Source organism: Pelodiscus sinensis, chromosome 2, assembly GCF_049634645.1.
Source record: "Pelodiscus sinensis isolate JC-2024 chromosome 2, ASM4963464v1, whole genome shotgun sequence".
Lineage (NCBI taxonomy): Eukaryota > Metazoa > Chordata > Testudines > Trionychidae > Pelodiscus > Pelodiscus sinensis.
Window position 1 is genome coordinate 252376599 of NC_134712.1, and position 18166 is coordinate 252394764.

General features: G+C 46.2%; 1 protein-coding gene across 40 annotated transcripts in view; it reads right to left on the minus strand.

Annotated features, from left to right (window-relative positions):
* Nucleotides 1-18166, minus strand: part of OBSCN (obscurin, cytoskeletal calmodulin and titin-interacting RhoGEF) — a 316457-nt gene that overhangs the window by 152107 nt on the left and 146184 nt on the right. For 34 of the 40 annotated variants that reach the window (XM_075922913.1, XM_075922903.1, XM_075922914.1 and 31 more), the window contains 8 exons: nt 17036-17302; nt 15364-15630; nt 14401-14673; nt 12856-13122; nt 8207-8473; nt 5998-6264; nt 4836-5105; nt 1053-1319 (listed from right to left, as the gene is read on the minus strand). In XM_075922913.1, coding sequence (XP_075779028.1) covers nt 1053-1319; nt 4836-5105; nt 5998-6264; nt 8207-8473; nt 12856-13122; nt 14401-14673; nt 15364-15630; nt 17036-17302 — 2145 coding nt within the window. The remainder of the gene's footprint in view (nt 1-1052; nt 1320-4835; nt 5106-5997; nt 6265-8206; nt 8474-12855; nt 13123-14400; nt 14674-15363; nt 15631-17035; nt 17303-18166) is intronic. The other 6 variants (XM_075922936.1, XM_075922930.1, XM_075922928.1 and 3 more) reach the window with 1 other exon arrangement.

Here is an 18166-nt window from a genome sequence, read left to right on the forward strand (position 1 = left end):
AGTCCTGAAAAAAATTGATTTGGAAATATCAAAATGTTCATGTTGACATTGTCAATCCCACCAGTGAAATGTTTTGACATTCTCAAATTAGAATGTTTTGTTTTCAGTTACGTCTGTATCAAATTGCATTGTTTAAGGGCATGTCTACATGAAAACTATTTTGAAATAACTAAAATCGTTTTAATAACTCCCAAAATCAAAATAGTGTTTCCACACTACAGGGAAGCCTTGAAATTAGTCTGGGGAAGGCTCTGTTGATGAGGACGTATTACCTCGGCTTAGAGCACTGGGAGTAATTAGTTAGAATTACTCTGGGGAGTAGTTATTTCGAAATAGCAGCAGTGGAGCATTCACACTACTGCTGTTCCAAAATAGTTATTTCAAAATTAGCATTATTCCCTGAGGAAAGGAGAACAGATTTAGAAATAAGCAGCTGGTTATTTCAAAATAACAGGCAGTGTAGTGTGGATGCTCCACTTATTAATTTGACCTAATGTAGACCAGGGCTAAGGTACCATGCTGTGTCCTCACTCTTCCTTATTGGCTGGGTCTCTGGCTAGACTAGAGCTCCCATAATTCACTAGTGTCTTGTGATTCTCACGATGCATTACATGGTTCAGTGAGAGAGGCATCCATGGTGCATCATGGAAGATGTAGTCCAGCCCATTGGGGAGAATGGGAACACGACACACTCAAACTACAACTCCCATGAGGCATGGCAGGACCTTTGGCAGATACAGTTTAATGTTGATCCAACCTGAAATGAAAGATTTAGTTTAGATTTTCCCAACAGAACACCAAACATTTTGGCAAATTTTCCTGTGGAAAAATTCCCATTTTGCAGAAACTGTGTATCTCACAGAAACCCATTTGACAAGAAAATCCTAACCAGCTCGAATAATGATTACTAAAGACACGATCGTTTTTCACCTCCAAAAATGAAATCCTTGAATGCAAGAAGAGCGATCCCAGAGCACAAACACCTGCAGACATGAAACAATGATATTTTATGAATGGCTTCAGAGCATGGCGCTTGGGGGACATCGTCTCACCTTTGACCTCTAGTCTGGCAGTGGTCCTCTTGTCAACGGTATTACAGCTATACTCCCCTGAGTCCTCCGGCTTTAAATCATGAATGAGCAAAGTGTGCACATTCCCTTCCTGCTTGATTTCAAACTTTGTACTGGACTTGATCACAGATGAAGCTTTCTTCCATTCCACGGGGATGTTCGGCTTGGATAGCGCACAGTATAGTGTTGCCGTGTCACCCTCTTGCAGGTCTTTGTTCTCAAGCAACTTTACAAATATGGCTGGAGCAACTGTAGAAAGGGGAATGAAAGCATTTTGCACAGGTATAAACAGGCATGTAGACAAGCAACTCTTTCATATGGGTAATAAGAAATGTACAGCAGCCTGAAATTTAATTCTCAGATGTCCTGTTTCCACACAAAGTCTCAGAGGGGCGGCCGTGTTAGTCTAACTTTAAAAACGAGTCATCCTGTGGCACCTTAGAGACTAACAAAAATATAGAGAGAATCATGAGCTGGCATGGGAAAAATCCACTTCATCAGATTTTGCCCACGAAAGCTCATGATTCTATATATTTGTGTGTTAGTCTCTAAGGTGCCAGAGGACTGCTCATTGATTTAAAAAAAAGCTAAAACTTACAGAACAGGGGGCTGTAGCGGGGAAAGCTGTGACTCTGAAAAAGATTCAGGGATTGGTTAAATCAATATTGGAAGACTGTGCCCAGTTCTAGGGTCCAGGTTTTGAAAAAGATGCTGAAAAATTGGAGAGGGTGCCAAGAATGATTAAAAATGACCCCAAAATGATTCAAGGGCTGGAGAAAAGCTCTTTGCAATGAAAAAATTCACAAGCTCAATCTGTTTAGCTTATCAAAAAGAAGATGGAGTGTTGAATTGGGGTATATAAATACCTTTACTGCGAGAAAATACCTGGTACTAAAATGTTCTTTTCTCAAGGCAAGAAAGACGTAACACAAATGCATAGCTGGATATTACAATCAAACACATTCAAATTGGGAATGAGGCACCATTTTAACAGCAAGGATGATTAACCATTGAAATCATGGCAGAGTATACTTCTCTTGAAGTCTTCAAATCAAGACTTGCCTTTCTGGAAGCTATGCTTAGTTGCACACGTTGTTGGGCTCAATGTCCGAGTAACTGGCTGAGATTCTCTGGCCAGTGTGATACAGGAGGTCAGACCAGATGATCTAATGGTCCTTTCTAACCTTAAAATCTACACACCTATTATTCTAGCCCCCCACACCTCACCCCTTGTTGACACCTGCTGGATCACGATAAAAGAAACTAAAAATAAATTAAATAACTTTTGTAGCATTGATTTTCCATGTAAGCACTTGCTGTAGTTGCTACAGGGATGTTATATTATTGTAAACTAGAGAGATTTCTGCAAGATAGCCTGATGATTCTGATGTGGTCCAAGCTATGAAACAGTGGAGACACCCATTGAAAGATAACAAAAATCCCTCTCCCGTCCAGTGAAGATGTTCCCTACAGCACATTTTCCAGTGTTTTGTCTTATGAAGTATGGGTGTAGAGGAGAGAGAGGAATCAATAGGAGGAGACCACAAAATGGTCCTGATTCTGATGACGGAGCATGATTTTACACCAACGTGCTCTGACATCACAGTCGGACTCTATGAAACAGAAGTTTTGGAGGAAACCCCCCCACACGAATAACAATGGATCTGATTCTGCATTTCATAGAATCACAGAGCGGGAAGAGACCTCAGGATCTGGAAGAGACCTCTCTCAGACCTGGGGGAGGCCTGAGACCTAGGTCCAGTGGTCAAGACTTTGCTAACACAAAGCAAAATGAAAGCTGTGAGCAGAAGACAGGCCCCACTCACAGAACCTGGCACGAACAGAGTTAATGGTGTAAAATGATGATTGATACTAATTCTGAAACATTTTGGTGCCCACATACTCCCTACCGATAACAGGCACACAGAGCCAGGTTCAGGTCACGGTCTAAACCGACAGAATGATAGATAGTGATCGGACCCCCATACACAAGGTAGTGGGTGTTATTTAGGTAATGTCTCAGGATGGCACCCTGATGTGTCAGGAGTGATGTAGTATATCTGGGTATAAGAATCATAGACTACTAGGACTGGAAGGGACCTCGAGAGGTCATTGAGTCCAGTCCCCTGCCCCCATGGCAGGACCAAATACTGTCTAGAGACCATCTCTGATAGACATTGATCTAACCTACTCTTAAATATCTCCAGAGATGGGGATTCCACAACCTCCCTGGGCAATTTATTCCAGTGTTTGACCACCCTGACAGTTAGGAACTTTTTCCTAATGTCCAACCTAAACCTCCCTTGCTGAAGGTTAAGCCCATTGCTTCTTGTTCTATCCTCAGAGGCCAAGATGAACAAGTTTTCTCTCTCCTCCTTATGACACCCTTTTAAAACCTGAAAACTGCTATTATTTCCCCCCCTCAATCTTCTCTTTTCTAAACTAAACAAACCCAATTCTTTCAGCCTTCCTTCATAGGTCATGTTCTCTAGACCTTTCATCATTCTTATTGCTCTTCTCTGGACCTTCTCCAATTTCTCCACATCTTTCTTGAAATGCGGTGCCCAGAACTGGACACCAGCGCAGAGTAGAGCGGAAGAATGACGTCTCGTGTCTTGCTCACAACACACCTGTTAATGCATCCCAGAATTATGTTTGCTTTCTTTGCAACAGCATCACACTGCTGACTCATATTCAGCTTGTGGTCCACTATAACCCTAAGATCCCTTTCTGCCGTACTCCTTCCTAAACAGTCGCTTCCCATCTTGTATGTGTGAAACTATTGTTCCTTCCTCAGTGGAGCACTTTGCATTTGTCCTTATTAAACTTCATCCTGTTTACCTCAGACCATTTCTCCAATTTGTCCAAATCACTTTGAATTATGACCCTATCCTCCAGATTAGTCGCAACCCCTCCCAGCTTGGTATCATCTGCAAACTTAATAAGCGTACTTTCTATGCCAATATTTAAATTGTTGATGAAGATATTGAACAGAGCCGGTCCCAAAACAGACCCCTGCAGAACCCCACTTGTTATACCTTTCCAGCAGGATTGTGAACCATTAATAACTATTCTCTGAGAATGGTTATCCAGCCAGTTATGCACCCACCAGATAGCAGCCCCATCTAAGTTGTATTTGCCTAGTTTATTGATAAGAATATCATGCGAGACCGTATCAAACGCCTTACTAAAGTCTAGCTATACCACATCCACCGCTTCTCCCTTATCCGCAAGGCTCGTTATCCTATCAAAGAAAGCTATCAGATTGGTTTGACATGATTTGTTCTTTACAAATCCATGCTGGCTGTTCCCTATCACCTGGCCACCTTCTAAGTGTTTACAGATGATTTCCTTAATTACTTGCTCCATTATCTTCCCTGGCACAGAAGTTTAACTAACTGGTCTGTAGTTTCCTGGATTGTACCCCCAGGGAGTTGTCTTTATTCACTCTAGGGGCTGTGGCAAATCCCCGTCACTGACAGAGCTGAGTCCGTTGTAAGGCGCATGCGCTTGTTAGCCTAACTAGACATCTGATCTGGGGACGCTAGGACCGTGCTTCATTTATGATAAATCCTTGCCTGATTCTGTGGTCTTCAGGAGCTCTCTTGGAGTCTGCTGTACAGGCTACCTGCAGCGTCAGTACAACACAGAGAGGGACAAACACGCAGCCGAATAGTTCTCATCATTGGGCAGAACAAGAGGCCTGTCCAGACACCACACTGATGACTTCTGGTAACCACAGTCTCCAGGGGGTTGTGCACTTACCTTGCACCGTCAGCTGTGCCTCTGAGATATGCTGCCCCACTCTGAAACTGACAGAGCCCGAGTCTTCTAGGGTCACCCTCCTCAGAGTCAAAGTGTGAAGCTTCCCTTGAACCGTTATCTCATTCATTTCATTGGGCTGGAGCGGTACGCCGCCCAGGCACCAGTGCACGTCCCGAGCTGCCTCCCGAGACACCTTGCACTTGAACACTGCGTCTTCTCCTTCATATAAGGTGATGTCCTTTAGCACCTCCACGATGCTCGCGGCTGGTTCTTGGGTGGAAAAAAGTCACCACTGGTTTACGTCCATTTTCAAGCATCTCTCCGCACTTTTAGACAGCATTATTATATTGCTATTTGTAAGGCAACTCCTGCCCAAAGGACTCTGGGTAGTTAAACCAATATTATACTTGTAATATACAAATATTTCTAACAGAAAGATTGGACACTGGAGTTAAGTAGTATTAATGTAAAGTCCTAGAATCACTAAAGGCCGTGTTCCGAATCCACTGAAAACACTGTCACCATGTGTCTTCATTTGACTGGGCACAGAACAACATGCAGTGGGCTTTCCCCTACACTGCTGTAGAACTCTACTTCACCATGGTGTTGGGATCATGATTTTAAAGAGAGTGCAGCTACTTCCAACGGTATTGCTCAAAAGAGAGTTCAAACCCTACATAAAAACATAAGAATCTAATCTAGTCCAGGATCCTGTCTGCCGACAGTGACTAATGCCCCCAGAAACAGTGAACAGAACAGGGAATCATGAACTGATCTCTCCCCCGTCACTCATTTCCAGCCTGTGACAAACAGAGACTAGGGACGCCATTTCTATCCATCTTGGCTAATAGTCATTGACGTATCTAACCTCCATGCGTGTATCTAGTTCTTTTTTGAACCTGGTTAAAGTCATGATCCTTGCAACATCCTCTGGCAAGGAGTTCCACAGGTTAGCTGTGCGCTGCATGAAGAAGTACGTCCTTTTGTTTGTTTTAAACCTGCTACCTATTCATTTAATTTGGTGACCCCAAGTTCAGGAATAAGTAAATGACTTTTTCTTATTCACTTTTTCCACACAAGTCATAATTTTATAGACCTCTATCATATCCTCCCTTAATCTCTTCTTTTCTAAGCTGAGAAGACCCGGTCTTTTTAATCCTACCTTTCACAGAGACAGCTGCGATGGTTTGTTGGTCTCCTGTGTCACAGGAGTATTCCCCCGAGTCTGCCTCATTCAGGTTACGAATTGTTAACTCGGTCACAGGGCCGGCTTGGTGCATCTTGTACTTGTCACTTGGTTGCAATATGTGCCCAGCTTTCCTCCACTGCACAGGGGCGTTGGATTTCGAGATCTCACAGCGCAGGGTGACGGTGCCACCCTCTTCTGCTTGCTGGCTCTGGAGCGGTTGTGTGAAAAGCACCGGCAAAGCTAAGCCAAGATAAAGAGGGAAACGTGTTGACCCTTTGTTAGGGACTGTCTCTTCCCCACTCTCTGATAAGAATCTTCCCTGGCTTTACAGCCATTTGTCTGTTTTATGTAGTAAGTTGTAAACATTTCGACCCATTTCCCCACCAGAATTACCGCCCGCCCCCTCCCCCCCCGGGTGCAGCATACAAAATCCTGTCAAATCACCACTAGCAGCAATCTTTTGGAACCCTTCAGAGCCTGGCAGTTCTCGGGGGAGTTTCCATGAAATCGTGGTGGCCTGTACGCTATTTCTTTAAGCTCATGCTGCAAAACATCGTTTTAAAAGCCCCCATGGGAACAAATGCGGAGCACCATTTTCTGAGGGTCTGCCCTGGAACCCTTCCCGCTGAACTCCAGGGTGTGGTTGGCAGCGCCCCACAGTGCCCCATAACAGGAACCTGAGCACTGATGTCTGGCACCTAATTCTGCCTTTGGGTGCTCCAGAAGGAGCTCAGAGGCCTCAGCTATGGATTTAGGTTCTTTTCTTATTTGCCTGCACAACCAAGGAAGCGGGAACCGTCCCGTCCTCAGTCCCCGCCTTGAACACTAGACTCCCCCAGGAAAGGAGGGCTGGAATTGGTTGTTTTGCTTGGCGCACCAGTGGTACACTGTAAGATGGGTCTGGAACAGCCCTGAGCTTGGGGGTTGGGTTCCTGAGTTTTGGCTCAGCCCCGTGTGGCGCAGGTGCGCTACTGGCCCCACAACTGAGGTGGAGAGTCACATGGGAGGGAAAGTAACTCTGAGTGTGGATGGGGAGCGTGTTCTGGGATAGGCGGCAGATGCCTGTAAGAGGGGAGGGTGGGTTGTTGGGAAATGGCTGGGGTGAGGTTTGGGGGCAGCTGTGTGTGAGGGGAGCCTGGCGGGATGGGAGAAAGGGCGGCTCTCGCTTTGTGTGCTGCTGCACCACGAAGCCAGCTGCTTGCAGATCAGGGGAGGCAGTCGCCCCAGAAGGCTGTCTCTCTGCTTCCAACACAACTGGAGGCTTCAGCACCCAGCGGGCTCCCGAGCTAGCATGCAGCGCGGAGTGGGGGCCGCAAGCAAGAGTGTCCTGAGAAATGCACAACCCTTAGCGGCTTCTGACGGATACATCTCTCCTTTCCCCTCAGCCATGCAAACCCCCAGGGGCGTGGGCTCCTTGCAGACGAAACGCCAGCTCTAGCTACATCAGGGATGGGGCAAAAGGGCCTCTGTGGGCCAAATGAAGCCCGCCAAGCGAGTTGATCTGGCCTGAAGAGACCCTGCCACTCCCCTACGCCCAGGCCAATCAGGGGAGCACGTGAAGTATCCGCCTGCCCTGCAAGAGGCTCAGCACCTAAAGTCAACCGCCAGCTGCTGCTCAGCTGGTGGATGACTCTAAGCGCGGTGTTCCCTTGCAGGGCAGGGGCAGGGAGCAAGAGACTTCGCATGCTCCCCCTCCCCAGGCCCTCATTGACCTAGAGGCAGCAGGGGGGGCACGCAAAGTCTGCTCCCACTGCCTGGGGCATGGGTGCTTAGAGGTAACCACCAGCTGTTCTGAACAGCTGGCGGTTCTCTCTTGAGGGGGCAAAGACTTTGCGCGCTCCCTCATCCCCAGACCAATCAGGGTCTGCAGGTGGGGAAGCACAGAAATGTCCTGGCCCCGCCCCTTCCGGGGCAAGCCAGGGCCATTCCAAACATTTCCGAAGTGCCCCCAGTCAAAAATGATTGCCCACCCCTGAGCTAGTACCATAGGACGCGTTGGCTGACGTAAGCCAATCAGAGGCAACGTTAACGTGCCACCAAAGCTTTTGGTGATCACACGGTGACTTTCCAGCATTCCTTGGTTAATATGCTTCATAAATTCATCGCTCCTCCATCCCAGGAACAGGACTGCTGCATTGAAATACGCTAGAAATAGCTGCCAGGAGCAATAACGTTTCCTCACCTTTTACCAACAGGGACGCTGTCGTCTGCGCGTCGCCGGAATCGCAGGTGTAGTCTCCAGCGTCTGTCAGCTGCAAGTCATGAACGAGGAGCTCCACAGCAGTGCCTCTCTGACTCATCTCATACTTGGCACTAGCTTGGAGCGGGGTGGATCCCTTTCGCCATTGCACTGCTGCCTTGGGTTTGGAGAGCTCAGCATGGAAGGTGACAGATGAGCCCTCCTCTGCTTCTTGGGGCTGGAGTTTCTGTTCGAAGAGCGCTGGAAGGGCTGGGTTCCACAGAGAAAAAGAGTCGCGTACCAGGCCATTTCGTGCCCCCCCCAATAGTATAACGGCATTTGGATTTGCTTGGTCTCACAAGCAATACTGTGGCTGTGTCTACACTGGGCCACTTATTCCGGAAAATCAGCCGCTTTTCCGGAATAAGCTGCGAGCTGTCTACACTGGCCCCTTGAATTTCCGGAAAAGCACTGACGATCTACTGTAAGAAATCAGCTGCTTTTCCGGAAAAACTATGCTGCTCCTGCTTGGGCAAAAGTCCTTTTTCTGGAAAACTGTTCCGGAAAAGGGCCAGTGTAGACAGCCCAGTAGTCTTTTCCACAAAAAAACCCCGATCCCGAAAATGACGATCGGGGCTTTTTTCCGGAAAAGCACATCTACATTGGCCACGGATGCTTTTCCGGAAAAAGGGCTTTTCCGGAAAAGCATCCTGCCAATGTAGATGCTCTTTTTCCGGAAATACTTATAACGGAAAACTGTTCCATTTAAGCATTTCCGGAAAAGGGTGCCAGTGTAGACGTAGCCCATGAGTCTTGGAGTCAGTATTATATCCTGAGAAAACAGGGACACGCCTTTCATGTGAAAGGTGTCAGTGGGAACTTTGAGAAAATTTCGTTTCACTTGGCTTCTGTGATCATTTGCTGCAGAAAATCTAATATGAAAGGCAAAATAATACAGGCACACTAGCAAACTATCCCAACAAGAAAAAAAAATAGGAAGAAGAAGAAGCAGAAGCAGAAGCAGAAGAAGCTAATATGGCTGCATTAGGAGTTAGGGGATGACTTGAATGTAATAAAGGAATCCTACAAAAAGTGGAAACATGGATGAATCGCACAGGACGAATACAAAAGGATAGCACAAGTATGGGAGGTATTTGTCCTATTCTCCTCCACACCGGGGAAGCCTCAGCTGGAGTAGCATGTCCAGTTTGGGGCAAAACACTGTGAGAAAGACGGGGAGCCGACAGCCTCCCTGGGTGCCTGGGCAAGGTAAGGGGAGAGGTCAGCTCCGTGCTCCAGGAAGGGATGGGGGTCTTGGACAGAAGGGGCAGGACCAGGCTAGCCAGCCTTCAGCTGCATCCAGAATGTGGCACTGGGTCCCCTCCCCTCAGCCCTCAGAGATGCCCAGAGCGCCGTAGTTGTGACAGCAGCCAGAAGCCATGGGTCTCTTTGAATCTCTGGGCCCCAGGGCAATTCCCCTTTTGCCCCCCTTTGGCCGGCCTGGAGAAAGATGCGGCTAATTGGGGGAGAATCCAGAGGACAGATGCAAAAGTGCTAAAAGGCTCAGAACACTTGGCCTATCAAGAAAGTCTTAGGAACAGACAACGGAGGGAAAACCAGGGAGGAGTCATCGAACGCGCTAAGGGCTGCGATAACGAGTACAGCGACTGTTTGTTTGCCATTTCCACTGGAGGGAGGACAAGACGCAACGGGCTTCATTTGTAGCCAGGGAGATTTCTGTTCGGTGTTAGGAAAAACTCTCTCAGGCTACATCTGCACTGCAATCGACGGCCCATGGCCTGGCCGGGCCAGCTGACTTGGGCTGCAAGGTTAACTATTGTTATATAGATGTTGAGGCTTGGTCTGGAGCCTGACCTCTGGGACCTCCTCCCCCCACCTACCTCCCTGCAGAGATGCTAGAGCTTGGGCTCCAGACCTAGCTCTAGCATCTACACGGCAATTTTACCACCCCACCGGGTGAGCCCCACAAGCCTGCATCAGGTATTTAATTGTTGTGTAGACATACCCTCACTCTAGGGATTGTTAAGAACTGGAATATGCTGCCAAAGGAGGTGATGGCGCTTCCATTAGGGATGTAAAATCCAAGTTAAAGAAATGTGGGGGGAGAGGGGGAGAGAGGAATGGCGGCAAGAGCCAGCAGCCCCATGCGTTGGGAGGGTGGTTTCCGCTCCCGGCCTCCCTCGTGCAGGGGGGCTGACTCCCGACCCTGGCGGGGCTGGCACAGCCCTCCACTCACAATGAGCTACAGCCGGGGGTAGGGGTAGCTCAGTGGTTTGAGCATTGGCCTGCTAAACCCCAGGTTGTGAATTCAATCTTGGAGGGGGCTATTTAGGGATCTGGGGCAAATCTATCAGGGAGGGTACTTGGACCTGTCATGAGGGCAGGAAACTGGACTTGAAGACTTCTTCAAGGGCCCTTCCAGTTGCATGAGATCTGTATATTATATTATTATGGGGGTATTCTGCTTCTGGGTACTGATTAACTGGTAAGGGTGATGCATACAAGGCAACCGGTGAACCTGTTCACATCTGTAATCTCCATTACTGGATCTACTTAAGAACTTGTTAAATCAACACCTGTCCAGGGGAGGGGGGGCTTTCATCCTGTCTCAGTGCAGGGAGCTGGTCTGGATGATTGCTCAAGCCCGACAGCTGTAGCATACATCTGAGTCTAAATGGTACGTGTTTCTCTTGGCCAAAACAATAAGACAATAATCTGGATACTGAAAATTTCCCACTGAAAGCCTGTTTCTATTTGAAGCAGAGAAAACATGAAGAGTTGAGGTGACCAGCCTGCGTGGGCCTGTAGTTTAGCAGCACAGACAGATGGCTGATTATCAGAGCTCTAATCTTAGTCTAACTGTGAGCATAGGCAAGTCACTTGGGCTGATTGCTTCAAAGGAATTCACTAACCTGGTCTGTCGCAATGTGTGGGGCTCACTTTAGACACCTCGGCTCCGTCTAGACTGGCATGATTTTGCAGAAATACTTTTAATGGAAAAGTTTTTCCGTTAAAAGTATTTCCGCAAAAGAGCGTCTAGATTGGCACAGAGGCTTTTGCGCAAAAGCATCCGTGCCCAGTATAGATGCGCTTTTGCGCAAGAAAGCTCCGATGGCCTTTTTAGCTATCGGGCTTTCTTGCGCAAAAAATTAAGGTGCCTGTCTACAATGGCCCTCTTGAGCAAGTATTCTTACGCAAGAGGGCTTATCCCTGAGTGGGAGCGTCAAAGTATTTGCGCAAGAAGCACTGAATTCTTACATTAGAACATCAGTGCTCTTGCGCAAATTCAAGCAGCCAGTGTAGACAGCTGGCAAGATTTTGTGCAAAAGCAACTGCTTTTGCGGAAAATCTTGCCAGTCTAGATGCACCCCTCAGGTCTGGTTTTCACTAGTGCTGATGGCCTCCAGCCTCTCCCATTGACTCCAGAGCATAGCTAAAGCTATTAATAGTGATCGTCGCATTTTTACGTCTGTGCAATTCTATTGACTGCAATGTGTTGCTCTGTAGTATCAGCACCATTATATTACCTTGCATGAGACATTTGTGTGTGTGTGTGTCTGTGTGTGGACTAAGACCAAGGCAACAGAGAACTCTGAATGTCAGGACCGAGGTGGCAGATGAATCTTTTGACTCAACAGAGGGTAGCACTCCAATTCTATGGTCAGTGTAATACTGGAAGTAAGACACGATGTTCCCTTCTGGGCTTGATGTCTATGAATCTGAGAACATTGCCGAGGCCCAGAGCTGGGCTGGAAGGAAGGCCTCACAACTCAGAAATGAATTTCATTGAAAGCTATACTGGAGGGCTGTGTCTAGACTGGCCAGTTTTTCCAGAAAATCAGCCGCTTTTCCAGAAAAACTTGCCAGCTGTCTACACTGGCCGCTTGAATTTCTACAAGAACACTGACTTCCTACTGTAAGAAATCAGTGCTTCTTGTGGAAATACTATGCTGCTCCCGTTCGGGCAAAAGTCCCTTTTGCGCAAAAGGGACAGTGTAGACAGCTGAGATTTGTTTTGTGCAAAAAAGCCCCGATCGCGAAAATGGTGATCGGGGCTTTTTTGCGCAAAAGTGCGTCTAGATTGGCCACAGATGCTTTTCCACAAAAAGTGCTTTTGCGGAAAAGCGTCCGTGCCAATCTAGACGCTCTTTTCCGAAAATGCTTTTAACGGAAAACTTTTCCATTAAAAGCATTTCCGGAAAATCATGCCAGTGTAGACATAGCCGAGTAGTTTGCAAAGCATTAACTAGGGTAAAACTGGCTCTGTCGCCAATACCTGCTAATCCCTCACTTCCATGATATGAACGATGACTGTGACCAAGTAAGACATGGAGCAGGTGTACATACACAGTGACAACTGTCCATATTTTTTCAGTACATATGCAGACAGAGAGTTCATTGTGGAGCCATTACCACTGTCATATACAATATCCAATGGAAGTAAATCTTGGACTATATATATCAAGCGTATAATGCAACTTCGCAACACAGAATACCTCAGCAGGCGTAAATCAGCATAGCTCCCCTGAATGCAAATGATGAGCTGAAGATCTGGCCTAGATCTGACAGAAATAGGACTATGCTTGTTAACTGGGACACATATTTCCTCGAAAAACCACTCAAAAACCTACCTCTGACCGTTAAAGTGGCTGTAGTTTGCTGATTTCCATTATCACATGTGTATTTGCCGGAATCTTCTGGCTTTAAATGATAAATCTTCAGAGTATGGATTGTTCCCTCTTGCCTGATTTCATATTTGGAGCTTGGAGAAATCCCCTGAGAGCCCTTCCTCCACTCCACTGACACGTTGGGCTGAGACACCTCACACTCCAGGACAGCTGTAGTATCCTCCTCCACTTCTGTGTTCTTCAGAGTCTCTTTAAAGACTGGAAGTGGCACTGAAATTACAAATATATGGAGGATAGACTTGCAGAAGTTTGTGATTACCCTAATCGAGTTTTCCAATCCTGCTTTTGCCAGTACTTTGTCAACCCAGGGAGAATCCCAATGTTACATCCCCACAGTAACTGGCTTGCAAATGATGCAGTGGAATGTTTAAATACCAAAAAGTGTTTGAATTCTGAAGGAGGCTTGCTCAGACTTTTTTTTTTTAAAGCAAATCCCTGAATTTTGAACCTAAGATACTTGACATCATCTCTTAGGTTATGTTTACACAGCAAACTTATTTTGGAATAACAGCCATTATTCCAAAATCACTATGCAAGCGTCTGCACAGCCATTCCATTATTTTGAAATAATTTCAAAATCACAAGCGGCTTATTCCAAAATTTGTAAACCTCATTCTGCAAGGAATAACGCCTATTCTGAAATAGCTATTTTGAAATAAGATGTGTGTAGACTTTCCACTGCTGCTATTTCAAAACAGGCCCTCACCAGGGCCATCCTAAGTTATTCCTCCCCAGTGCCTCCTGGGGCTCTAAATAGAGATAGCACGTCTACATTAGGGGAGCCTACTTCGGACTAATGTTGAGGTTTCCCTATAAGTGTAGACGTGCTATTTTGAAATAAACTATTTCAGAATAACTATTCTGGAATAGATTATTTCACAATTGATGTACAGTGTAGAGGTAGCCTTAGGGTGCATCTACCCAGCAACATTATTTTGAAATAACTTAATCCGCGTCTACACAGCAGGCAGTTATTTCGAAATAACGTCAAGCGGGAGGACTTCTTATTCCGACTCCTGTAACCCTCATTGTGCAAGGAGTAAGGGAAATCAGAGGAAAAGTGCTCTATTTCGAAATAAGTGCTGTGTAGACACTCCCAATTTCAAAATAAGCTATGCAATTGACGTAGCTCAGTTTGCATAGCTTATTTTGAGTTCAGCTCTGCCATGTAGACACACCCTTAGAGTTATCAGATTGTAATGAAGTATTAATCAAACTTGCTGTAATTTATGTTGCCAGCTCAATGTCATAGCTCATAAGGACAGGAAGGGACTATGGTTTGATTCTGTGAGTGCAGCTATGAAGGGGGATTCAGGGAGCGAATGGTACTCAGAAGAGGAGAGAAGAAGGATCTATCAAAATCCCGAACTTAATCCCCCTTGGTAATCTCAATTGATGGCAGCCATTCCATTTCTGTATGTAGATGCCACCTAGAGAAGTCGCACGCCACCCACACCAAATTCTCAGCCAGGCCATGCAACTTGTTACCTTTAACCGTGAGCTGCGCAGTTGACACATGGGGTCCCACTCTGAACGTGATGGTGCCATTATCCTGCTGAGTGACCGTCCTCAGTCTCAGTGTGTGAATCTGGCCCTTTTCAACGGAGATCTCGTTCATTTCATTGCTCTGCAGAGCCACTCCCTGAAGCTTCCACTCCACATCCTTTGCGTTGTCACGCGACACCTTGCACTGAAACACGGCGTCTTCCTCTTCAAACACCGCCACGTCCTTCAGGCCGCTGACTATGGTCACATCGGGCTCTGCAAATGTGACAGTGTCCATTAGTGAAAGAATAAATGGCCGCATGTGGACCAAAACCGCTCGAGGTCTCTGAGCGGTACATCGTCTTTCTAGAGCACTGCTCTGCACTGTTTGGGTTCTTAAAACATGTCATAGAATCATAGAATCCCAAGGGCTGGAAGAGACCTCAGGAGTCATCGAGTCCAGCCCTCTGCCCAAAGCAGGACTTTATTTTTGTTTTGGTTAACTGCTCACAGTGTTCATTCCCACCATGTTGGTATCTGGACACGGCTAACATCTTTCACATGCGGTTCTCTCTCTTCCTCTCCCCAAGGACAAAATCCTGTGTCTTTTAAAAGGGCGTACGATATGCGATGTGGTTATGTTATGGAAAGCAATGTCAAAGCAGCTTGTCTTTCACTTGGAATGGAAAGTAGCAAGGCGGGAGGGGAGATTTTTGGATGCTGTGAGCGTTCGTTGCATGGACTTGGACATACCCAAAAGGAAATGCTGTCTCCCGTAGTGATACTTTGGTCATTTCTCACTTGCCACACTCAATTACCACGAGTCTTGATGATCTAGGGTTACCTAGAGTCATCTCTTTTAATCAGCTTTTGGAGATGAAAACTGTCTGATATGTAGTAGCTATTACGATGTGAAATCTCATCCCCTAGTGCTGAAACTCAACCCCACAGTAAAAGGCCTCTTACCTTTCACAGTCAGCATTGCAGAGGTCATTTCATCGCCAGCAAGGCAGGAATACTCCCCGGTGTCCTGAGGCTCCAGGTGCTGGATACATAACTCATGAATTGCACCCTCCTGTCTGATCCCATACTTGGAACTGGACTTCAGCACTCTGCCGTCTTTCTTCCACTCGACTACCGCATTACTTATTGTGACCTCACAGCGTAGCCTCACCATGCCTCCTTCTTCCACCTCTTCATTCCTTAGCTGTTGCTTGAACTGAGGCTTAATGGCTGTCAAGTTAAGAACAGTCAATAGACAACCCATTAGCTACGTGCCAGTGTGTAGAAAGATTAACCCAGAGAGAGCCCAGCACAAGTGGGCTGGCTGCCTGAGGCCTCATGTTGCAGAACACATATGCCTTTAATAATGTCACGGGTGGACAAATTACTTGTGATCCCAGGACATAAAGAAAGGCAAGCTCAGTGCAATTTCCCTAAAGATTTTATCCCAGAGTTCAGGGTTTCATTATCAGAAGGATCTCTACGCTGAGCCTTCTTGTGATGTAGCCGATAGCATTCGGAGTCAGGGTACACCAACATCCACTTGGAATGCTCAGCATCCTCTTCTTACTAACTGCGTTCTTACTAACTGCGTTCTTACTAACATCAGTCTAACTCCATTGACTTTAATGGAGTTACTCCTAATTTACACCAACTTCAGTAAGAGGAGAATAAGACTTCAAACACAAGATCTGTTGCTCCACTTATCTTTTTAAAATGCTAGGCTCTCAATAAGAATCCCTTACATAAGATGTAGCATTATTGTACTAGATGCATTCCAACCTGCCTTAGCACTAGAACCTATGTGGACACAAAATCTTGATCCGCATCTATATTCACAAAAATGAGCTGTAGCTATCCGCATCCACATCTGTAGATGCAGCTACCTGAGGACATAAAGTGGAGATCTGCAAATTTGCAGGGTTCTAGATACCAAATGTGTATCCACAACTGTGTCTATAACTGCAAAAATGAGCTACAGATACCCAGATCCATATGCACAGATGCAGATACTCGTAGTGCTAAAGTGCAAATCCACAAATTTGTAGGGTTTGCACCCTCACAGGAATTTTAGAAATGTCCCTTCATCATCAACTTTTCTGCAGTCTGAGCTGTGATTTTACATAAGAACGGCCAGACTGGATCAGACCAAAGGTTCATCTAGCTCAGCATAATGCCTTCCAACAGTGGCCAATGCCAAGTACCCCAGAGGGAGTGAACAGAACAGAGAATCATCAAATGATCCCTCTCCTGTCACCCATTTCCAGCCGCTGACAAACGGAGGCTTGAGACGCCATTCCTACCATTCTGGCTAATAAGTATTGATGGACCTAATCTCCATGAATTTATCTAGTTCTTTTCTGAATCCTGTTAAAGTCCTGGTCTTAACAACATCCTCTGGCAAGGAGTTCCACAGGTTGACTATGTGCTGTGTGAAGAAAAACTTCCTTTTGTTTGTTTTAAACCTGCCACCTATTAATTTCATTTGGTAACTACTAGTTCTTATGTTATGTTGCGTATCTGCATTTTTTTCCTTCCTCTTATTTCTAATTTGATCTATTCACAAAAACATTCAGAGACCCTTCTTTAGCATGTCCCTATTTTAAAACGGTACCCCATCTGGGGCAATGCTAACCATTCACTCTGAGGTTCGCTGTGCTCCGTTGGTCACCAGTATCACAGGTATAATCAGATGTGTCTTCTGGTTCTGCGTTATGGATCACAAGTTCAGCTATCAGACCCTCTAGTTTCATTTCGTATTTAGCACATGGAAAGAGGTCCATGGTGCCTTTCTTCCACTCTACGGAAGACGTGGCCTTTGTCAGCTCACACTGGAGTTTTACTGTAGAACCTTCTTCCACTTCTGTGTCCTTGAGCTCCTTTTTGAAAAGAACTGGGAGGGCTAAAAGGAAAAGAAGAAAAAACCAAAGGGCTTTTATTTAATTCCAAATCAAGTATTTGTTCACAAAATCAGACTCCGCTGTGGCGGAAATGGAGCAACTATCATTCTCTTTGGGCTGGTTGACACTACAGCGGAAGGGCAAAGGAAGATGCATAACTGCAGCTACGTAAATTACGTGGTTGGTGTCGATGTATCTTACATTGCGTTTCCGCATGGACCACACAGTGGGAAGTCAACAGCAACCAATGCTCCTATCAGCTTCCCTTACTCCTCATGAGGAGGAGGAGTACGAGCGCCCACAGGGGCACCCTCAGAGTTTGATTTAGGGGGTCTATACTAGATCTGCTAAATCAAACCCTGGAAGATTGACCGCAGCAGTGTCGATCTTCCGCATAGTGTTGACATGCCCAGATAGTGTGTACTGCCAGCTTGTACTGATGAGGGCAACTGATCCCATTACAGTCAAAAGAGGCCGTATACAATTCTGACATTTCCTTCAAATACTCTTGGACTTTGTTCCTTCCTTGAGCAAAATCAACTTTGTACCAATCTGAGAACTATGTTGGCATTCAAAATGAGTTTGCCTGGGCCGTGCCCTTGGGAAGTCCCACGTTGGCCTCCTTCCAGGAACTAGATGGAGAACATTGGTTTTTTGTCTCATATTTCAAGGGACATCAGTCGTGCATCAAGACACATGTCCAATGACATGTTGAATCACTGCAGAATCCCAAATCTTCCCAAACGTCTGGGAAAGTTACCTGTGTTACAGGCCACCACTCTCATGTTCCTACAAACAAATATAAATCTCTGAAAATAAAGTACCATCTTGTCTTCCATGCCACTGTTCCATTCAGGACAATGACG